We start from the raw sequence: 25,221 nt of genomic DNA on the forward strand, positions 1-25,221 counted from the left end.
CCGCCGCTACATCTGTTCTACCATCTTCCATTCCCCCATGTACAGTTGGCTCTCAGAGCTGTCAAACTCCACCTCCCCCCTTGATGGTGGGGGGCACTTTCCTCCCTGTTACTCCTGCACAACCTACTTCAGTACTTAAGGAGCAACACTCCTGCCACCCCCCCCCCCCCACCCCCCCTTTCCCCCTTCCCCCAACCATCAGGGATATCAGTCTCCACTTCTCAGCCGGAGAAGCATTAATCTTCTGTCTCCTCTCGCCAGGAAGGGATCCCTTGGGTCACTCCCTTCCTAGGTTCCTACCAGTGGCAAAGCTGATACCTGCCAGTGGCTGAAGCAATCACAGGTAGCTGGTCGTAGGACTTTACGGTCCTCCTCAGTCCCTGAGACTGCATCAAAGAAGCCCTCCCAGCCGAACAAACCTAAGGAGCAGCGAGAGATAATTAACAAGAAACAGACGCCCAAGAACCAAGGCACTGCAGTGACTGCCGCCGCCGCCGCCGCCGCCACCACCACCACCACCACCACCACCACCACCACCCACCACCACCACCACCACCACCACCACCACCACCACCACTACCTACAAGCTCTGTGTCTGAGGATGAGGTGGAGATTCTGGCGTCAGCTGAAGACCTAGATCAAAATGGGCCCTCAGACACAATGGATGTCAATTGCACAGGTACTCATCTGGTGGCAGCAGGTGACCCTGAGGCGTTGACTGCCTCATTGAGTGTTTCATGCCTTCCCAGTCTCATGACCACATAATCCTCCAGTGGAATTGTGGCGGTTTTTTTCACCACCTGGCTGAGCTACGGCAACTGTTAAGCCTTACACCAGCTTTCTGCATTGTCCTCCAAGAAACCTGGTTCTCAGCAGTACAGACCCCTGCCCTCCGCGACTATAAGGGATATTACAGGAACTGTAGCGACTATAATCAAGTGTCAGGTGGAGTTTGCATCTATGTCCTGAACTCAGTATGCAGTGAACCTGTGCCCCTTCAAACCCCTCTTGAAGCTGTGGCTGTCAGGATAAGGACAACACAGGAAATAACTGTCTGCAATGTATATCTTCCTCCAGATAGTGCAGTACCCCTGACCGTATTGGCTGCCCTAATTGATTAAATCCCTAAATCTTTCCTGCTTTTGGGAGATTTTAACGCGCATAACCACTTGTGGGGTGGCATCATGCTTACTGGCCGAGGTAGGGAGGTCGAAAATTTACTGTCACAACTCGACCTCTGCCTCTTAAATACAGGTGCCCCCACACATTTCAGTGTGGCACATGGCACATATTTGGCAATGATCTCTTGGTTTAGAGTCCTGGCCTTCTCCCATCTATCCAGAGCACGTGACGAGCTCTGTGGTTGTAACCACTTCCCCATCTCCCTGTCACTCCCCCAGCATCATGCCCATGGACGCCTACCCAGATGGGCTTCAGTAAGGCAGACTGGGAAGCCTTCACCTCTGCTGTCACTGCTGAATCTCCTCCACCTGGTGCCATCGATCTTGTCATTGAGCAGGTCACCACAACGATTGTTTCTGTGTCAGAAAACGCGATCCCTCGTTCTTTAAGGTGCCCCCGGCGAAAGACAGTCCCTTGGTTGTCGCTGTAAGTCGCTGAGGCAATTGAAGAGTGTCAGCGAGCTCTACAGCAACATAAGCGGCACCCTTCCCTAGAGCACCTAATAGGCTTTAAGTGGCTCCGTGCCCACATTCGCCAGCTTATAAAATGACGGAAACAGGAGTGTTGGGAGAGGTACATGTCGACCATTGGGTGCCATACGTCACCTTCCCAAGTCTGGGCGAAGATCAGACGTCTTTTTGGGTACCAGATCCCAACAGGTGTCCCTGGCATTAACATCAAACAGCGACTGGAAGGGAAAGTCCTCTCGCTTACTACATGCCACAGTGAATCCTATAATGCCCCATTTACAGAGTGGGAGCTCCTCAGTGCCCTTGCACATTGCCCCGACACAGCTCCCGGATCAGCTCGGATCCACAGTCAGATGATTAAACATCTCTCATCTGACCACAAGTGACGTCTCCTCGTCATCTTCAACTGGATGTGGTGCAATGGCTTCTTCCATCGCAGTGGCGGGAGAGCACCATCATTCCGGTGCTCAACTCAAACCCGGTAAAAATGCACTTGATGTGGATAGCTATTGGCCCATCAGTCCCACCAATGTTCTTTGTAAGCTGCTGGAACATATGATGCGGTTGGGTTTGGTTCTGGAGTCACATGGCCTACTGGCTCCATGTCCGGGTGGCTACCGCCAGGGTCGCTCTACCACTGATAATCTTGTGTCCCTAGCATCTGCCGTCCGAACAGCCTTTTCCAGACACCAACACATGGTTGCTGTCATTTTTGCTTTATGATAAGCGTATGACATGACTTGGTGACATCATATCCTCGCCACATTATACGAGTGGGGTCTCAGAGGCCCACTCCTGATTTCTATCCAGAATTTCCTAGCGCTTCATACTTTCCGTGTCCAAGACTTTAGTCACTTGTACCTACATGCTCCTATCACAACTAGGGCACCAATGCTCAGCTTGCGATTGAAAAGCAATACATTAATGAAACAGGTCCCATATTATTGCAATTGCAAATATCTTCACAAGAAATTACATAAGGTTTTTCGATAAAACTCTTGGGGTGCCATCCAGAACGATGACCGGAACTGTCATCAGAACACTAGTGATTCTGTATGTTTTGTGTAGTAAAAATGGGTCACACATTATTTCAGTTATCTTATAAACTATTAACTGGACAAAAAATATCATTAAGGTTCCCTGTACAACACTTGGCGAGCTCTTCAGAATTGTGATCGCAATTTTATTTTCCCAGATTGTCATATATTATTTTCAACGTTAAAATTTTCCCAGTTTCTACAGTTTTTTATTTTTTATTTTATTTTTTGTGAAATTTTACAGAACTATTCAAAATTTGTATAGAGTACTCTAGAATTGTAGCATAACTATGAATAACCCTGAAAAACTGGTTGCCAACTTCACAGCTATTCAGAATTGCACTCATGTTTTGTTCCACAAAACTCTATTGAACAATTAAAAATCTTGACAGAGAACTCTAGAACTATATCATATTTATATATCTTGAAAGGCGGGTGCCAGCTTCACATGACTGTGCAAATGGACCACTTATCATCACAGTTATCTTATAATGTATTATCTGCACAAAAAAGTCATTAGTGTTTTCTGTAGAGCTCTTTAGGAGCTATTCAGAATTGTGATTATTAATTTTTTTTGCAAATCTGGCAATTTTTTGTCCAAGATTTAAATTTTGCCAAGTATTATTGTTTTCTTCGTAAAATCCTGTATAACTATTGCAACTTTGTGCAGAGAACTCTAGAACTACGGCATATCTATAAAGAACTCTGAAAATATATAAAACAAAGATGTGACTTACCTAACGAAAGCGCTGGAAGCTTTCGTTTGGTAAGTCACATCAGCTAATTGCAGATGACTGTGACAGAGTTAAAATGTCAGTGGGGAACATAACAGTTATTAATTCCTCTCCCTGAATTATAATTCGCCTTTCTAATTTCCCTTTTGTTTCCTTTACTGTTTATTGAAAACAAATGTTATTAACAATAAAATTATTATATAGTTTGTGCTAGAAATGTGGAATATAATAAACACATCTGGAAAAACCAGAGCAGCAGACTAATTAAACAAGCCAACTGACTTCTGGTATTTGGTAGTTCATAACATGCAGGTGGGCCAGTCAGAAAGGGCTCCAAGTCAATGCATCTTATGTGGAACTAGAAAAATTGATAGAGCCTAATAATGAAACAGATTTAAAAATGTAGCTCTGTGTAGGCGGGATGACGGACAAAGAAACAGGAAACAAAAACTGTACTCACACTGTTTGTTTTCTTCTCTTTCTTCCTAAATGCCCAGTTAAGTCGATTTTTTTAAATTTTTGGTGTCCTACCTCAAACTGTCGATGGAAAAGGGGGGTGGGGGGGTGCCACTATCTAGTATTACCCTGGTTCAGAAATATTGTAGATATGGGACTGATACATAGAGCAGACTGAGTTGTAATGTGGAGGTGGGTAGTCTCCACGCAACCCGTGTTTACGTGTAGTGATTTTGCTGTTTTCTCTTCGATTATTTGTCACACGTCAAGCAAAAATAAAACGGATTTCTGTGGTGGGGAGCTATGAAGTGAGTTAAAATACATTCACATAATTACGGAAGGCTAAAATCTGTTGTTAGTTACAGATTTCATTTTATTTCCACCTTTCTGACAGGCAATCATTAATTGCCCTGCAGAACAATGAAGTAATTTCTGTCGGTTTGCTAAAGAAATTTGGGTTTTATTAACTTTTTTCGCTGAGGCAGTCAATTTATTTGAAACTAAGTGTTAAATTCTACACTATTGGATAGTTTCAACTGTTTGCTGCTTTGCAGTGCATGTTAACATCTTCTAGTGCGTATAGCATTATGCCATAATAAAAACCAAACACGAGATAATACAGTACTGGTACTCCAAGAAAGTTTGCATCTGAATCTGGACTTACGAATAAGCACTTACGCCAAATTTTGGATTTTAGTATGGTTCACGAAATTCTGATGCTCTTGAAGTATCCTCTGATATCTTGTTTCTTTTATGAAATAATGTAAGATATTTTAATGTTTTACTTGTATGAACATACAGGCTTCCTGCGTCATCGTAACTGCGCAAGTGCGATGATGCATGCTATCTGGCCCGCTCTGGCAACTGCTGAAACGAACCTATTTCCACAGTTCGTGGGAAAATATTTCGAATGGTTGTTTGAAGAGCGTTACTTTCAAAGCAAGTTTCCTTTTACGCAAAACGAACTATGAGCGAGAATGTACGGTGAATTTCTTAAATCACAGAGCATTTGACTCCCATTTAAAAATCAACTTGTTTAGGACGACCGTTTAGTAGAATTTCGAGCCCAGATGATAAGACATTTATGTCGTTTTTAAAAATTTTACTGCCACATTTGTGTGATGTATCTTAAGGTGTAACATGGGCAAAGAATATCAATATTATATATGAAAGCTTAGCTTCTCTTGCAGCTTATTAATCTTGGAGACCAATATCATATACGAAAGCTTTGCTTTTCTTGTAGCAACACTATGTATATTAATTTAAACCATTAACATTTCCTGTTTTTGTGTGATCACGCTACTCAATAGTGATGTTGCTGCTATTGGCTGAGTATGTCAGGTGTCCTCTGCTATGAATGTCCGCTGTCATCGGCTGGCGAGGCCACGACTTGAGCTGTGTCTGGCTTACAGAATTGGATCGCAATCTCGATTTCGATGCTTCGGAAAGTGACACACAGTTTTTGGTGGAATTCGAATTTATACTTTCGCAGTATGAAAACATGCAGTGTACATGTTGCCGCACAACACAGATACTCCCTGCCCCAGTTTCATTCCGAAAGTCCCGGGAAACTCTACACTGATGTATAAAACCATAATGATTCAATGGATTGATAAGTTTTACAGTTCTGAGGAAAAGTATACTGTCCCTTAATACTGAAAAAGTGTATTTTCATCCAGGAGAAAGTGTATTTTTAACTGGGAGATCAGGGAAAAATCCAGGAATTTTTTTTCCTTGTCCCCATATAGACTCTGTAAATGTATATGTAATATTAGCTGACATGCTAGTGAGCACTCAGCTTGTGTTACATATACATCTAGAATCGCTCCTATCCTGTCATCCACAGTGCACTTGGATATCTGATTATGGAAATAAATCTGAAACATGTCACATGAGAAATTTGATTATTAATGTCATTTTTTGACAAGCTGTGAGACTTCACTGAAGTGTCCTATTCAGCTCCAATAAAGTACAACAGGATAATACGACCACGGTTGCCTGTCTCCTACAAGTTTTTATGTCTCATCTATATTAACAATACCTTAATAGGCGCTGTCATGTGGTCAATATATTGATGGTTCAACATTATTATTGAATGTGTCAGGCGCCTTTAGATTGCTGTATCTCAGAGCTCCAAGTGGCTTCAACAAAATAAGCGATGTGTAAAAGAATGTCTTTGGTTAGTAGTATCTTTGGATGATGTGATCATATGGTTGTTGGGTTGGGTTGGGTTGTTGTTGGGGAGGAGACCAGACAGCGAGGTCATTGGTCTCATCGGATTAGTGAAGGACTGGGAAGGAAGTCGGCCGCGCCATTTCAAAGGAACCATCAGGGCATTTGCCTGGAGCGATTTAGGGAAATCACGGAAAACCAAAATCAGGATGGCCGGATGCGGGATTGCACCGTCGTCCTCCCGAAATACAAGTCCAGTGTGCTAACCATTGCGCCACCTCACTCGGTATGGTTGTTAAATTTAAACTTTGTTGTTCAGTGTTGTTGCGACACTTTTGGCTTGAAATATGTTACTATGGAAATTTAATGTTACACAATTGGCAGACATAGATTGTAGTGTGTATGAGGATTTCAAAATTCGGAAAATAGTCGTTGGAGCTTGCCTGTTAGTAATGTAACTTTTTCAGTGAAAATTATTAGACTTTATAAGCTTTAGAATGTTAAATATTATCATAATTGTACGAGCTACAGTGCGCAAGATTAAATTAAAGCAAGCTAAACCTAAAAAGAGAGAAAGTTTAGTTTAACCAATTCTGCAGCTGAAATCGCAGCCAGGATTTCAGGGTTGGGTCCACTTCCACGTACTAACCATTCCACGCCATTTGTGTTTGTGAAAGGATTATAAAGCCACTTGATTTACCGGGGGTGGGGGGGGGTGGAATCTTCGTCTTTAATGAGGGAAGAAAGAGATAGTAAATTCGTATTTCATTGTGTGAAGTGAAGACTACATTGGAGGCCATTAACCTACTTTCTTTGCTAAATCATTGACATCTGAACTTGGCCACCATGGTTATTTTTTGTCTTGTCGTTTTAATATATTTTTAATTTCTGTTAATGGTACAGGAACAGCAGCATGAAATTGACAGACTGCGTTTACAGTTATCCAATTTAGAAAATGAGAATGAAGGAATACAGAATGTTATTACATCTCTGGAGGTGGAAAATGAGGAGCAAGATAAACTGCAAGCAAGCACTGAGAAGGTACATGAGACAAAACTAGCTGAACTGAATGAAGAGGTGAGTGCCTGATGTTTCAACCCAGTAGCCTATGTAATGGTACCCTTTTCCAACACTTTCATCACTCTCGAACAAAGTGGTGCAGTTGGTAGCAAACTGGAGTTCGGTCTGGAATGATGATAGTTGATATCTCTGTCCTGCCGTCCAGATTTATAACGAATTTTCAAATGAAAATGTATGAAACATCGTAAGAAACAAACAGGTTGAAATTTGCAAATCATGATATCAAGGGGGTCCTTGTAACTCCGTTAGTCTGTGAATGCTTTGTAAATCCAGTAACTCAGTTACCAAAAAGATTTGAATGTGCATAGATTTCTCTAATCTGTCAATAACTAGGCCTCTACTATATAGTTACATATGTAGCAACTTTTTGTATCACTTTAAAATGTTTTTAACAAACTGTTCTTGCTTCTTATGTAAAATTAAACAAAATGGAGTTTGAAGTTTTCATTGCCTACCATCAAATGCTGCTATTAGGTAACATAGTGAGGCATCGGGGAATGCTAATGTGGTGTCATTGCCTTCCCCAAAAATTGCGAGCTGCGCACTGAGCAAGCTAGGTGAAGTTCACCATGTTTTTCAATGTCGGAAGTCCAATACTCAATCGTGGAAAAATCATTAATGGGGTAATACTCTTGTTGGATTGCTTTACGGTGAACAAATTAGGATGGGTTGCTCAACAGTGCACACTGCTGATAGCGTGGCTATTAGAAGCCTGCTATTTTCTCAACTCAGTTAATTGCAGGTGGGAGAAAGAAGAACTGCCAAAGGGTATTGACTGAAGGCTGGAGGTTGTGTACTCTACTGACACATGATTAGTGTATGAACTGATTGCGTTGGTTGTGCGCTTTGACATTCAGAACCAGTCAGGTCTATGCTGAGACAGCTGTGAGTATAGCTCTGGTAAAGTTTGACAATGTTGAAATGTGTCGCCAAAGTCTTAGGGCCTGGGGAGAGTTTTGACATTGCTTATAATTGTAAAAGTTTTGCTGAAAAATTAGGGTGCACAATATTGGTGGCTTTATCAATCTCCCCTTTCATGTCTCGCATGGCTCCACTCTCCATACAAGTAGTGTTGTTTCTGCTTCAATGACGTGTGTAAGTTGTGAATAGTTTTGCTGAGGTAGGTGGAAAATGTAAATGTAAGACAGCTAGATTCTGACTAAAGCAAGTGCTCAGCTCTGTTGAGAGCTATCAGATCTTAGTTCACATAGCACCGAAAACATAGAGCAGTGGCAGTAAGACTATTATCACCCCATTCTACGCATAAAATATAGCCTCTTGCTTTAAATTCGTGTGACCGTTCACAACAGATGATCCTGAAGAAATAGAAATATGGTGCGAAAATGACCCAGGTCAAGTAGGAACATTTGTTATTGCACAGTTCTTTGGTGTGGCCTAATTGAGAGCAGTAACAATGGAAATAGCTCTAAAAGGCTTCAAAAAAATGGGACACTTCACATGTAACAGGCATGTGGCTGAGACAGTGACTTTGCAGTACACTGGGAGTTTTGACTCTGAATGCATATTCTGTAGAGGTTGTTTGTCTAAAGGCTAACATGTAGAAATGTGACAGTGCATCGAGTGCTGTCCTTGTTCTTCAGAAGAAAGTTAACTCAAAAAAGAGCTTTTATGTATCCTGAGTGCACTTCTTTTGTACAACAAATGCAGGAAATGTTGGAGAGCGGCTAAGGAAGAGAGTATTATTACTTCAGGGCTAATCTGGTGTTACATTGATTGATATTGTTTTTTCTGATTGTTCCATATTAGGACACTATTTATATTCAAATTGATTTGTTTCAGTGTTTCCAAATTTACATTTATCTAGTTTTCAGGAGCATGAATTCAGTAAATAAAATATTAAGTACAATGATGTCCTGTAAATTTCCAATTAACAAAAGTACAGTTGTATCAAATGTTGCTGTATAGAGTGGAGTAACGTGGGATGGAGTAGCCGGCCACTGTAGACGAGCGGTTCTAGGCGCTTCAGTCCAGAACTGCGCTGCTGCTGCGGTCGCAGGTTCAAATCCTGCCTTGGGCATGGGAGTGTGTGTGTGTGTGTGTGTGTGTGTGTGTGATGTCTTTATGTTAGTTAGGTTTAAGAAGTTCTAACTCTAGGCGACTGATGACTTCAGATGTTAACTCCCATAGTGCTTAGAACCATTTTAACCATTTGGAATGGGGTAAGATTAACACCAGGGTTTAGGCTAACATGAGAGCCACCCACATTGGCATCAGTTATCTGCCTCATTTGATGAGACATGGAGGCAGTCAGCCTCTGGAAATATCTCATCATCAGCTAGACGTGCACATGTATCCAGCACTAGCTCCAGGGGCTAGTATTGGCAAGTGGAAGTTAATTTTCGCCCACAAGTTTTCAGTGGGAGTGAAGTGCGGTGCTCAAACAAGGTAGTCGATCAGGTCAATGTCAGCCTGTTGTGCAAACCATTGCTGGACGATCTGACTTCTATGAACTTACCGGAGTTGAATCACTGCTTTGGGACAGCACACTGAAACCATCATATTATATAATTTCCGGGATGCCCTCTCTCCTGGCCTGTGTATGCACAGACATCCTGTCAGGAAAACTTTCATATGCCAGTCTGTGGCTCAGTGTGTTATGTTTGACATACCTAGACCATATTCATGTTACGATTGCGGCACATAAGCAAACAATACTGTCCAAAATAGAGCGAGGTTGTTGGGTGTCTGTAAAAGTTGCAGACAACCTTTTGCTCCCTGTATTTTATCCTATTTACCTTTACAATTTCAAAGAATGTTTTCTAGTCAACGTTGTCAAAACATGTTTACTCTCCCAAGCTGAGTACTGGAGAACCACAGTTCTATTGCTCAACACTTGTAGCTACTGGTACTGCTATTAATCCCATCAAGATAACTTCGTAACATAGGCCTACTATCAAAATGCCCTATTTTTTTCCTTTATTTCAGTTACAGTGGTTTCACTTACCCAGTTAAAATTTTATGTTGTGTAATTACAGTTGTTTCATTTACCTATTCAGTCTCACTTGGTATGTAATATCTGTTTGTGATACAGGACATTTTAAGGACAATATTATCTTGTTCAGTCACCCCCTAGGAACATTAATTTATGTGAAGAGATCTGCTGCAGTTGTACTAAAGATTTATTCAAACGACGGCCAGTTTTGGGATGTTTAAATCCCATGTCAGTTGTATAAAACCAACATACAAAGAGGAAGAAGGAAGAAATATAATAAACATATCTGGAAGAACCAGAAGAGCAGGCTAATTAAACAAAACGACTCACTTATGGTATTTGGTAATGCGTAACATGCAGTCAGGTCCGTTAGGAAGCATTCAAAATCACAGAATCAAGTGAGAATCTAGAGAAAAGAAGTTGTAATAATTAAACAGATCTAAGAATGTAGCTCTGGGTGGGTGGGATGAAGGAGAAACGAACACTGTACTCACACAGTTTGTTTTGGTTTCTCTCTCTTTCTTCCTACCTGTCCAGTTACAACATTCTTAAGTCCATTTCACTATTAGGCCCTCTCCTTTTTTCTAGTTCTGCCTAAAATGCAGTGATACATAGAAGTAAGTCACCTTATTTCATTAGTCTGCCCTTCTGGTTTTTCTGGGTGTGTTGTATTATATTTCTTCCTTCCTCTCCTTTCTAGTACGTTAAAGTTTTATACACCTGAAGATAGGATTCTAACATCCCAAATTCAGTACTGGTTCGAATAAATGATTCGTGCAACTGAAGAGGATCTCTTCAAATTACTCAATCATGCCTCTCAGTTGAGCTCCCAAAGGCAGATAGATTAAATCTTCCAAAATTGTATATCATACGGAATTTCAGCAAAGAAAATACGGATTTATTCCACGGTAAACTCAGTACTGTAAGCAGGTCTGCGGAGCACTACATAAACTATGGCAAATTCTTAAATTGCTTTTTAGATATTTTTACTGAAACTTTCCCTTGTAAATCTTGGGAAAAGAATGTAAGCAGTAAACTTAAGTGGATTACACCAGGAATAAAAATTTATGTTGCTAAAAAAGGGAAACTCCACAATGAGTTAAAATCAAATAGGAACCCTGGATTTGTTATGTATGTCAGATGCTATAAAGCTGTATTCAGGAAAGTTGTAGTTGGATCTGAAAAAATAGCCAACAATACTTTCGTCCTCCAACATAGTAATAAGATTAATGCAGTATGGTCAATTGTTCAGTCAGAATTAGGAGCCAAGGTTGTAGTCATAAGATTTTGAAAATTAGATTTGAAAATGATACTGAACATTATGTGACAACTGGAATAGAGCTTTTAAGTGTTGCAGGATTTAGGTTAGCATCTCAATTTTGTAGAGCAGAAATGGAGAAAGGAGGAGTTATGACATTCATCAGGAAGCGTCATAAATTTAAGAAAACAAACATTCATAAATGTTGCCTAGAACAGCATGTGGAAGCATGTGCAACAAAAATAGAAGTTCACAAAAAATCCTTGGTAATATTTAGTTATATCGTGCACCTGCTGGTAACTTTAATTTATTCATAAACGACCTTGAAGCTGTACTGGCCCATTTAACAATAAAAAATGAAGAAATAGTGGTTGCTGGTGACTTCAATGTAGATTTCCTTAGACTCTCCCAATAAGAACTTATTTGAGTTAGTATCACTACCATTCAACTTAATTCCCACTATAAAGTTGCCCACTAGGGCAGCCAATTGCTCACAAACAGCCATTGATAATATCTTCATAGAAAAGTCCAATGAACAAAATTATATTACAAAACCAATAGTCAATGGTCTCTCGGGCCATGACATGCAGTTCCTTCGTTAAATGTTAATACTGAACAGGATATAAAATCTGTTAAATCTGAGCTCAAGAGGGTAATGGACAAGCCAAAAGTTGATTATTTTAGGACACTCCTCAGAGACATTCACTTGAGTGATGTTTACAGCGCTCATGGTGTGAATGAAACATATAACACTTTTGCTAATAAAGTGCTTACCTTATTGGAACAGTGTTTTACCCCAAAAACTAACCAAGGTTGAGCAAAGTCTACAAAGAAGCCATGGATTACTCAAGGAATAGAGGTATCTTGTAAAACAAAAAGAAAACTATATGTCAATCCGAAACAGTTCTGATGTCATGATATAGCACATTACAAGAAATAGTGCAAAATATTAAAGACTGTAATACGGACATCAAAGCAAATATATTACAAGGAAAAGATAGTCATATGAGATAACAAAATAAAGACAATATGGGATATAGTGAAAGAGGAGACTGGTAGAACCAGACATGAAGAGGGCCGAATAGCATTAAGAGTAAATGATACATAGGTGCCAGACGTTTATAGTGTTGCAGAACTTTTTAACAAACATTCCATAACTGTTACTGGAAGGATGGGGTTGTCAGTTTCTGTAGATGCTGCTATGGAATACCTCAGACCAGACATTTCAAGTAACTTCCACAATATGAATTTGACCCTCACTACCCCAGCAGAAGTAATGTCCATCATAAAGTCTTAAAATAAAAAATCTAGTGGTTATGATGAAATATCAACAAAGTTAATTAAAGAATGTGATTCTGAGTTAAGTATCGTATTAAGCTATCTGTGGAACCAGTCGTTAATCAGTGGAATGTTTCCTGAATGATTGAAATGCACTGAAGTTAAGCCACTGTTTAAGAAGGGATATAAGGAAATAGCATCAAATTTCCGCGCAATTTCACTTTTGCCAGCATTCTGAAAAATTTTAGAAAAGGTAATGTACAATTGGCTTTGTAACCATCTTATCACAAATAACATACTGTCAAAGTAGCAGTTTGGATTTCTAAATCGTTCTGGTATTGAGAAGGCTATCTACACTTACAGTGAAAATGTAGTTAATTCATTAGACAAAAAAGTAGCAGGCAACTGGTATATTTTGTGATCTGTCAAAGGCATTTCACTGTGTAAATCACAATATCCTTTTAAATAAATTAGAATATTATGGTGTAACAGGAAATGATGCAAAATGGTTCAAATCTTATATCTCTGGGAGGAAAGATACTTGTATTAAGCTATCAGGCATCATCCAACTGGGAGCCAATTACATGTGGGGTCCCACAAGGTTCCATCTTAGGAGGGCCCTTACTGCTTTTTCTTGTGTATGTCAATGACCATTCATCAATAACATTCCCAGATGCCAAGTTTGTTTTGTTTGCCAATGATACAAACATTGCAATAAATAGCAAATCAAGTGTAGTCTTAGAAAGATCGGCTAATAAAACATTTGTGGACATTAATCACTGGTTCCTAGCCAATTCTTTGTCGCCAAACTTTGAAAAAGCAAACTACATGCAGTTCAGAACTTGTAAGGGGTGTCCCCCGAGTATATGTGTAACGTACCATGACAAACAGATAGAAGAAGTGGACACTGTTAAATTCTTGGGATTACAGCTTAAATTTATTATCAACTGGGAGGAGCGGGCCACAGAAGTGCTGAAGCGTCTTAACAAATTCCTATTTGCAATGCGATTTGTCAGACATAGGGAATATAAAAATGAAAAACCTGGCATACTATGCTTACTTTCATTCCGTAATGTCATATGGTATTATTTTTTGGGGTAATTCATCAAGCCAAGTTAAAGTTTTCTGGTCACAAAAACATGCAGTAAGAGTTATATGTGGTGTGAACTCAAGACCATCCTACAGAAACCTGTTTAGGGAACCAGGGATATTAACTACTGCTTCCAAATATATTTATTCTTTAATGAAATTTGTCATTAAAAATATATCACTTTTTCAATCCAATAGTGCAATTCATGGAATCAGTACTAGAAATAATAATAATCTTCATAGTCATTTAAAATCACTTACTGCTGTACAAAAAGGTGTACATTATTCAGGAACACACATTTTCAATAACTTGCCAGGAGCCATAAAAAGCTTAACAACCAATGAAATTCAGTTTAAGAGAAGCCTAAAGGATTTATTGATGGCCAACTCATTTGTGTGTGTGTGTGTGTGTGTGTGTGTGTGTGTGTGTGTGTGTGTGTGTGTGTGTGTGTGTGTGTACACAATCTAACTTCTGCACCATTTCAGTGTAGTAATGTGTTAATTGTAAGTAAGTATTGTGGTCCAGAATGAGATTTTCACTCTGCAGCGGAGTGTCGCTGATATGAAACTTCCTGGCAGATTAAAACTGTGCGCCCGACTGTGACTCGAATTTGGGAAGGTCCTGAGTTCGAGTCTCGGTTGGGCACACAGTTTTAATCTGCCAGGAAGTTTCAAGTATTGTGGTGGTTCTATTAAATGTTCGTTACCTTACAAATAATAAAAACTTTCTTAAATTTTGAATTCAGTACATTAATGCGATCTTCGTAAATGAGTGTTTGTTAAATGGTTCTTTCATATAGTGTTCATTAAAAAAAAATGACGATCATTCCACTTGGGGCCTGTGGAAGGTTCATTAGCTTATCTGTTTCAGTTGTAAATATTTGTCACCTATTATTGTTTTTCTGATGTGTTCTACATCCTGGAGGACTTCCTCAGTATGGATCAATTGGAATGAAAATAAATATAATCTAATAAAACCTGTTGATAAGATGTCAGATTGTTTCAATGAATTCTTCTTAAATGGAATGATGTAAGATGAAGGTATAGCATCCATCAAGAAAATGTAAATCATATAAAGTTGGATACAACCTGAGCACATCTTTGAAACAGTTTGAAAAATCACTCAAAGGGACGTGGAAAATGAAATTTTGTCTTTAAAAAAACCAAACCTCATCTGGGTTGGATGAGTAGACAAGGGCAGAAAGGTCATAGGAATAATTTATCTTACAACAGCTTTAGATTCATGAAATACTCCTTACTTCTATGCATAATTCATGTATACAGAATCTCACACACTGCTTTATTATATGTTCACCTCACAACAGATAGGAAACAAAGAGTAATTATAACTCCAAATTCATGAAATTAAGTCTCAAACTGGAAAATAATTGGCCAAGGAGCCCTGCAGGGTTCTATATTGGGTCCGTCCATGTTCCTTTTCTGCATAAATGACCTACCATTTTGTACTGGTGCTCATTAAGTTTTATTTGTTGACGATACATCAGTCCTAGTTGAAAATGAGGCACCTGAAAGAACTCCGGAAAGTGTTGTAAATACTGTAGAGAAAATTAAATCCCAATTCCATCAAAGTGGACTGAATGTAAATGTAACTGAAATCAAAATGTTGCAGTTTGAACCTAAATCATTAGAACGAAACAAAATAAATTTAGCTAGCAATGATCTTAATATCACAGAAGTAAATGTCATTTCAAAAGGTGAAAAATTGCTTTATTATTCAAATTTTTCATGTGATGCAATTTCGGATTTATTTCCTTCATCATGAATCGAAGTGCAAATACGGTCACAAGATGCTGGGGTAACTAAATGCATATGTAATATTAGCTGATACACTAGTGAGTACTCAGCTTGTGGTACATATACATCTAGAATCGCTCCTGTCCTGTCACCCACTGTGCACTTGGATATCCGATTATCGAAATAAATCTGAAACATGTCACATGAGAAATTTGATTATTAATGTCATTTGTTGACAGGCTGAGAGACTTTGCTAAAGTGTCCTATTTAGCTCCTAATAGTACAGTAGGATATGACCATGGTTGCCTGCCTCCTACAAGTTTATATGTCTCATCTATATTAACAATATCTTCACTTAGCACTGTCAAGCAGTGTATATATTGATGGTTCAACATTATTGTTGAATGTGTCGGGGCACATTCAGATTGCCGTATCTCAGAGCTCCAAGTGGCTCTAATGATACCAATGATGTGCAAAAGAATGCCTTTGGTTAGTAATATCTTTGGATGATATGATGATATGGTTGTTAAGTTTGAACTTTGTTGTTAACTGTTGTGGGGACATTTAATTCATAGCAGAAAATGGAGGTAAATTTTTGTTTCATGTGAATTGCTTCGGAAGACCTTAGAGAATAATTTTGCTTGAAATACGTTACTATGGAAATTTAATGTTACACAATTGGCAGATGTAGTTTGTAGTGTGTATAAGGATCTCAAAATTCAGAAAATAGTCGTTGGAACTTGCCTGTTAGTAATGTAACTTTATCAATGAAAATTATTAGACTTTATAAGCATTAGAATGTTAAATATTACCATAATTGTACAAGGTACTGTAAGTGAGATTAAATTGAAGCAAGTTAAACCTAAAGAGAGAGAGAAAGTTTAATTTTACCAATTCTGCAGCTGTCACCTCAGCCAGGAGACTTAGGGTTGGGTCCGCTTCCACGTGCTAACCATTTCATGCCATGTGAGTTTGTGAAAGGCTTATATAGCCACTTGATTTTTCGAGGGTGGGTGGGTGGAGCCTACGCCTTTAGTGGGGGAAGAAATATTTGATATATTCCTATTTCACTGTGTGAAGTGATGACAACATTGAAGGCCATTAACCTACTTTCTTTGCAAAATCTTTGACATCTGAAATTGGCCAGCATGTTTTTTTTATATATCTTGTTGTTTTAATATAGTTTTAATTTCTTTTATCTGTACAGGATCAATGGCATGATATTCACAGACTACGTTTACAGTTATCCAATTTAGAAAATGAGAATGAAGGAATACAGAATGTAATTACGTCTTTAGAGGTGGAAAATGAGGGTCAAGATAAACTACAAGCAAGCACTGAGAAGGTACACGAGACAGAAATAGCTGAATTGAATAAAGAGGTGAGTGCCTGATGTTTCAACGTAGTAGCCTACTTAATGGTACCCTTTCCCAACACTTTTATCACTCTCGAGCAAGGTGGGGGAGTGGGTAGCGCACTGGAGTTGCGTCTGGTATGATGACAGTTGAAATCCTTGTCCTGCCATCCAGATTTATAACAAGTTTTCAAGAGAAAGGGTATGAAACATCGTAAGAACCAAACAGGTTGAAATTTGCATATTGATGGTATCAAGGAGATCCTCATAACTCCACTAGTCTGTGACAGCTTTGTAAATCCAGTAATCAGTAGTATGAGAGCCACCCTCATTGGCATCAGTTATCTGCCTCATTTGATGAGACATGGAGGCAGTCAGCCTCTGGAAATCTCTCTTCATCGGCAAGACTTGCCCATGTATCCGGCACTAGTTCCAGGGGTGAGTATTGGCAAGTGGTAGTTCATTTTGGCTCACAGGTTTTCATTGGAAGTAAAGTGCGGTGCTCAAACAAGGCAGTCGATCAGGTCAATGTCAGCCTGTTGTGCAAACCGTTGCTGAACGATTTGACTTTTATGAACCTCACAGTGGCCTTACTGGAGAAGGAGCACTGCATTGGGACAGCGCTCTGAAACCATCGCACTATATAATTTCCAGGACTCCCTCTCTCCTGGCCTGTGTATGCACAGACATCCTGTCAGGAAAACTTTCATACACCACTCTGTGATGCAGTATGTTACGTTTGGACATACCTAGACTATATTCATGTTATGATTGTTGCACATAAGCAAACAATACTGTCAAAAATAGAGCGAGGTTGTTGGGTGTCTGTAAAAGTTGCAGACAACCTTTTGCTTCCTGTATTTTATCCTATTTACCTTTACAGTTTCTAAGAATGTTTTCTAGTCAACGTTGTCAAAACATGTTTACTCTCCCAAGCTGAGTACTGGAGAACCGCAGTTCTATTGCTCAACACTTGTAGCTACTGGTACTGCTATTAATCCCATCAAGATAACTTCGTAACTTAGGCCTACTATCAAAATGCCCTATTTTTTTCCTTTATTTCAGTTACAGTAGTTTCACTTACCCAGTTAAAATTTTATGTTGTGTAATTACAGTTGTTTCATTTACCTATTCAGTCTCACTTGGTATGTAATATCTGTTTGTGATACAGGACATTTTAAGGACAATATTATCTTCTTCAGTCACCCCCTAGGAACATTAATTTATGTAAAGAGATCTGCTGCAGTTGTACTAAAGATTTATTCAAACGACGGCCAGTTTTGGGATGTTTAAATCCCATGTCAGTTGTATAAAACCAACATACAAAGAGGAAGAAGGAAGAAATATAATAAACATATCTGGAAGAACCAGAAGAGCAGGCTAATTAAACAAAACGACTCACTTATGGTATTTGGTAATGCGTAACATGCAATCAGGTCAGTTAGAAAGCATTCAAAATCACAGAATCAAGTGAGAATCTAGAGAAAAGAAGTTGTAATAATTAAACAGATCTAAGAATGTAGCTCTGGGTGGGTGGGATGAAGGAGAAACGAACACTGTACTCACGCAGTTTGTTTTGGTTTCTGTCTCTTTCTTCCTACCTGTCCAGTTACAACATTCTTAAGTCCATTTCACTATTAGGCCCTCTTCTTTTTTCTAGTTCTGCCTAAAATGCAGTGATACATAGAAGTGAGTCACCTTATTTCATTAGTCTGCCCTTCTGGTTTTTCTGGATATGTTGTATTATATTTCTTCCCTCCTCTCCTGTCTAGTATGTTACAGTTTTATACACCTGTAGATGGGATTTTAACATCACAAAACCAGTTGTGCTTCGAATAAATGATTCGTGAAACTGGAGAGGATCTCTTCAAATTAATGAATCATGCCTCTGTTGAGCTCCCAAAGGCAGATAGATTAAAGCCTCCAAAATTGTATATCATACGGAATTTCAGCAAAGGAAATATGGGTTTATTCCACGGTGAACTCAGTGCTGTGAGCAGGTCTGCAGAGCACTACATAAACTATGGCAAATTCTTAAATTGCTATTTAGATATTTGTACTGAAACTTTCTATTCTAGACCTGGGGAAAAGAATGTATGCAGTAAATTTAAGTGGATTACACCAGGAATAAAAATTTCTCGTGCCAAAAAAAGGAAACTGCGCAATGAGTTAAAATCAAATGGAAACCCTGGTTATGACATAACTTGTTAACACACAGTGGGAGGAGATAGTTAATGGGCATAGTATTCTTCTTTCTTTTTGTACTAGTGTAAACTTACTTGATGATAGAAGTGTGTAATATTTGCGCTCTTCTTGTCTGAATTTTAAGCGTGTGTATTGCAGTGAGCTCATGTATAAGTAATTTACTTTGTGTGTTGCTTTAAATATTAATTTAAACATAATTTCATCCAGCCTTTTTATAGTTATTAGAGAGAACTGCTTTCAAATAATGCATTTAATTTACGTATTTTCAGATTAATGAGCTGGAGTCAAAAATTCAAGAACTCGAAGTAATTTCAAGTTTGAGACGAGCAAGCATCGAAAAGGCTGAAGAGCAACGTATTAGTCTAACTACTGACAGTTCAGAGGAATTACTGATGCTAGAGGTAAAATGATTTCAACTTCCTGTGTACTTTTGATAAAGTAGCTTTCACTTTCCAGTGCCGGTTTTTACAATTCAAAACGTAAGTTCAAGTATGATTTTCCTTCAAATGCCCTAAAACATTATTCGAGGTAGGCAGATTTGTATGATATATCTATTATATCAATAAAGGCAGAAAGTTTTAACAAGAATATTTTACCATGGGAAATATGTTGTAAGGTAGGAAGAACTTTCAAATAATGTCCACAGTTCATTATGTGAGATTAATGTGAATACTAACGTGGCAGGTTACTCAGTAATGTCAGTCGTTTTAAAGTTAAGGAAAAAGTCCCCCCCCCCCCCCCCCCCCCCTCTCTCTCTCTCTCTCTCTCTCTCTCTCTCTCTCTCTCTCTCTCTCTCTCTCTCTCTCTCTCTCTCGACCAGATGATGGTGTGGTTCCTGAAGGAGGACAGCAGCCTTTTCAGCAGTTGCAGGATCAGCAGTCTGAATTATTGACTTACCTGGCCTAGTAACAACAAAAACGGCCTAACTGTGCTGGTACTACGAATGACAGAAAGCAAAGGGAAACTGTAGCCATAATTTTTCCTGATTGCATGCAGCTACTCTATGGTTGGATTATGATGATGTCCTTGGGCAAAATATTCAGGAGGTGAAATAGTCCTTCATTCGGACCATCAAGTGGGCACTACTCAGCAGGATGTCGTCATCAGGAGAAACAAACCTGGCATTCTACAGATTGGAGTGTAAAATGTTAGATCCCTTAATTGGGCAAGTAGGTTAGAAAATTTAAAAAGGAAAAAGGATAGGTTTGAAATAAGATATAGTGGGAGTTGGTGAATTTGTTGACAGGAGGAACAGGGCTTCTGGTTAGGTGAATACAAAGTCAGATAGGGGTAATACAGGAGTGGGTTTAATATTGAATAAGAAAATATTAATGCAAATAAGCTTCTGTGAACAGCATAGTGAATGCATTATCATAACCAATATAGACACGAATCTTACACGTACAGCATTACAGTTATGTGCCAACTAGTTCCTCAGATGGATTGATGAAATGTAAATGAGATAAAAGAAATTATTCATATAATTAAAGGAGACTAAAATTTAGTTCCTATAGTAGGTAAAGGAAGAGAAGGATAATGAGCAAGCTGCCTGGTAGAATTTTGCACAGTTTAATCGCCGCTAACACTTGTTTTAAGAATTGTGAAAAAGGGTTGTATACATGGAAGACACCTGGCGACACTGGAAGGTTTAGATTGATTTTATAATCGTAAGGCAGAGATTTTGGAACCAGATTTTAAATTTTAGGACATTTCCAGGGGAAGATGTAGACTCTGACCACCATTTATTGATTATGAATTGTAGATTAAAACTGTAGGAATTGCAAAAAGGCAGAAAATTAAGGAAATGGGGGCTGGATAAGGTGAAAGAACAAGATGATGTTGAGTGAGTGTTTCAGGTGGAGCATTGGGCAATGCTTGACTAGAAAAGGGAGAAGTACAGTAAAAGAAGCATGGATAGCTTTAAGAGATGAAATATTGGCAGCAGCAGAGGATCAAATAAGGAAAAAAGACAAGGCCAAATAGAAATTTGTAGATAACATGGAATATATTGAACTTAATTGATGAAAGGAGAAAATATAACAATGCAGCAAATCAAGCAGGCAAAAAGGGAATACAAACATCTAAAAACTGAAATTGAATGAAGGTGCAGGAATGGCTAGAAGACAAAGCTAAGGATTTGGAAGCATATTTCACTAGAGGAAAGATAGATACAGTCTGCAGGATAATTAAAGAAGCATTTGGAGAAAAGAGTAGTAGCTGTATGAATATCAAGATCTAAGATAGAAAACCAGTCCTGAACAAAAAAAGCAAAGCGGAAAAGTGGAGGGAGTATATAGAGGGTCTGTTCAAGGGAGATGAACTTGTAGGCAGTATTACAGAAATGGAAGAGCATGTAGATGAAAATGAGATGGGGCACATGATATTGGAAGAATAATTTGACAAAGGAATGGGATTCACTTTAGTGGTACATATGCTAATATTGGAACAATACAGAGAAGATTAGCATATTGCCATGTTCTTTGATATTAGAAAGGTGTACGGCAGTACTCAAGGACACAGAATCTCATGAAACTCCATCAATGGGGCTTTTGTGTCCACCTCCCCAACTTCATACAGTCGGTCCTTCCTGTCGAATTGCTTTTTTAGGTCCGGAGTTGCTGTCTGATCGTTTAGGAGAACTGTGTTCTTAAGGCAGTGTTTCAAGTATTGACCTCTTTGCCATAGCCATAAACAGTTTCGCATCAACGGTAAGGAGTCCTGTACAGTGTGGATGATTTTGTTTTCTGTTCCTCCTCCAGTGTTGTAAGACACATCACCACCTTCATAGTTTCAAAAGCTTAGAGAGGCATAAGGTATACAAAAGCAAAACTTTTTACTTATCTTAATTATCTCGTTGTTGTTGACTCAAGGTCTTGCATCCATGATACATTCTTGAGGTTGTAATTTTTATAATGTTGTGGGTTCTTGTTGAGCTGAATCACTGATGAAGATTTGCTTGTATATTCCTTGAATTTTATTCTTTGTCACATTATTAAACATCACACTGTCTTTGCATTTTCCAGATTAAGAAAAAAACATTATTTACATTGTTGTTGACAAACTTAGAAAAACATCTACTTCCATCAGAGGCATGCCCACTGCTACTTACGTTCTGTGGTAATTACAATATTCCAAAGAGCTCACAAACTTTCTTGACCAAAGAAGAATCTCCACTAAAATATATCAATATTTTTTAAATGAGTCCAGAAATAAATTTATTGATTAGTGTTAGATTGTACAATTAATAATATGAATTTTAGATGTGCTAGAAATTTTGTAATTTCAAATATTTTTAAAAGAACAGTAATTTTAACTGTACACATGGAGTACTAACAAATTAATTTAATTTTAAATATTTTAGCCTGAAACATAACACACCGTATACAGAATCATATGAAGTTTATTCAGTTAGACAGCTGATATAATGTTCACCTGTACAAGAATCGATGGTATACATGGTATCAGGTATTTCTATGAAAAAAGGTAATGTTAGAGGAGAGTGACCTATTACAGTATCCCATTCATAAAATTTGGAAACAATGTGTACAATATTTTGTGACAGACTATAATGTTTGCAACTAGTGAACAAAATGATGCCCAGGATAAGAGATGGATGTATAGAAGTATTTTACATGTAACATATTACAGAGAAGATAAGAAAGTATCTACTATACAAATCATAATCTATGCATATATCAGGATATTGCATTCAGATTTTCAGATCTGTGGAATATACTGTTACAAGACAAGTAATACAAATAATACTACATCAATACACCACTAAGCTATATAAATAAATACAGAGACAATGTAAATTACTAGAATTATAAATTTTACTAACATCCATACAAACCAACCTTAAAAATAGAAGAGAGAAATTTCAGAGCCTATGTGTATGACGAGTGAGCTAACTCTAAAAACTCATGACGATGGGTACAGACAATAATAATATACTCAATAATGAGTAGGAATCAGTCAGCCACATAAACCATGGTATTTAAATGTTTTGACTCAGCAAAACGAATAGAGCTCCTCATAATCATACCAGTAAGTTCAATCGTATGCAAAAAGTAATTGTAACAAGCATCTAGTCTCAATCAATAGTTGTACCCTCTTCTTGAGTGTGTATACACACACACACACACACACACACACACACACACACACACACACACAGACTCACGATGACCAGGGAACCCAAAACAGTTGAGCATGAGTCTGTCCACTACTCAAGATCCAATCAGATACAATGGTTGCAATACTCAGGATAAATTCAGGTAAACATAGTCATAAACAGCTTTGAATGATTACACAAACCAGTAACTTGAGGACCCAAATGAGTGTATGAAAGCAGACATGTATACATCATCTTGTTATATTGTCCATACTAATAAATGTCCTCCACACTATTTCATAGTTGCCCACGTAAACTAACCTACGTACATAAAAGCCTAGAAGATGCACTTACAGATGATTAAAAAAATGCATATGGATTTAATGTTACATAATGTATTGTACTTGAAAAAAACATACATTTACTCTGAATAAGACTGTCTTTAGCAGTCTTGGCTAACAATTCACAAGGAATAGTCCGTATCACTTCAGGTTGGGGGTTACCTTCATAGTCTTTGATGTTATTGAATTTAGCATATGTTAAAATAAACCTATTTTGAACTAATTATTTACTATATTTTAACATATACAGAAATCATTGAAATCAAAAATTTTCAAGCAACATGTAATTTTTTTTATCACTTCATATGGATTGGCCAGATGTGTGATTGTGTAGGTCAACGCTCATGATGTGGGAGTGAGTAAGCGATTGTCGTTTTGTGTCTTTCCTCCTCAATCTGTGATAACAGTTTGTCATTTTCTCCTCATTCATTTCTTTACACACACACACACACACACACACACACACACACACACACACCACTGAAAGATCTAAGTCAAAACAAGACCCAGGAGTAGCTGGAGTAGATGACACTCTATTAGAACTACATCAGAGAGCCAGCCGTGACGAAACATCAATTTGATATCAAGTTGTATGAGACAGGCGAAATGCCTTCAGACTTCAATGAGAATGAAATAATTAGAGTTCCAATGAAATTAGTTGCTGACAGGTGTGAAAATTACCAAACTATCAGTGTGTAAGTCATGAATGCGAAATACTAACATGATTTCCTTACAGAAAAATGGAAAATCTGGTATAAGCCGACTTCAGGGAACATCAGTTCAGTTTTTAGAGAAATGTAGGAACATGCAAGACAGTACTGACCCTACGACATATCTTAGAAGAGAGTGAGACAGGGTTGTAGCCTTTCCACAATGTTATTCATTCTGTACATTGAGCAAGATTAAAGGAAATGAAAGAAAAAAAGAAGAAATAAAAACTTTGAGGTTTCCAATGACATTGTAATCCTGCCAGTCATAAAAGAACTTGGAAGAGTAGCCGGATGGAAGGGGTGGTGTCTTGAAAGGAGGACATAAGATGAACATTAACAAAAGCAAAACAAGAATAGTCGAATGTAGTCGAATTGTATCAGGGGATGCTAAGGGAATCAGATTAGGAAACTACACACTTAAAGTAGTGTATTAGTTTTGCTATTTGGGCAGCAAAATAACTGGTGATGGTTGAAGTAGAGGATATGAAATGCAGACTGGCAATGGCAAAAAAAGCTTTTCTGAAGAAGACAAATTTATTAACACTAAATATGGACTTAATGTTAGGAAGTCTTTTTATGAAAGTATTTGTCTGAAGTGTAGCCATGTATGGAAATGAAACATGGATCATTAAAAGTTTAGACAAGAAGAGAATAGAAGCTTATGAAATCCCGTACTACAGAAGAGAGCTGAAGATTAGATGGGTAGATCACATAACTAATGAAGAGGTACTGAATAGAATTGTGGAACAAGAAATTTGTGGCACAACTAGACTAAAAGGGTAGATCAGTTGATAGGACATACTGAGTGACCAAGGGATCACCAGTTCAGTATTGGAGGAAGTGTGGGGGGGTAAAAATCGTAGAGGGAGACCAAGAGATGAATATGTTGGCAGATTTAGGAGGATGTAGGTTGCAGTACTTACTTGGAGATGAAGAGGCTTGCACAACATAGAGTAGCATGGAGAGCTGTGTTAGACCAGTCTTTGGACTGAAGACGACTACAACAACAACAAGAGTAAGATAAATTATTGTT

At 38.3% G+C, this 25,221-nt stretch overlaps 1 protein-coding gene across 2 annotated transcripts in view; it reads left to right on the plus strand.

Annotated features, from left to right (window-relative positions):
* LOC124619507 (protein Spindly-like) overlaps positions 1-25,221 on the plus strand; it is a 107,692-nt gene that overhangs the window by 18,724 nt on the left and 63,747 nt on the right. For both annotated transcript variants that reach the window (XR_006980088.1, XM_047145954.1), the window contains exons 3-5: positions 6,955-7,128; positions 16,672-16,845; positions 19,293-19,424. Coding sequence is in view for 1 of the 2 variants with exons in the window: in XM_047145954.1 (XP_047001910.1) it covers positions 6,955-7,128; positions 16,672-16,845; positions 19,293-19,424 (480 nt within the window). In the remaining variant the exon portion in view is untranslated. The remainder of the gene's footprint in view (positions 1-6,954; positions 7,129-16,671; positions 16,846-19,292; positions 19,425-25,221) is intronic.

Source organism: Schistocerca americana, chromosome 6 (assembly GCF_021461395.2).
Source record: "Schistocerca americana isolate TAMUIC-IGC-003095 chromosome 6, iqSchAmer2.1, whole genome shotgun sequence".
Lineage (NCBI taxonomy): Eukaryota > Metazoa > Arthropoda > Insecta > Orthoptera > Acrididae > Schistocerca > Schistocerca americana.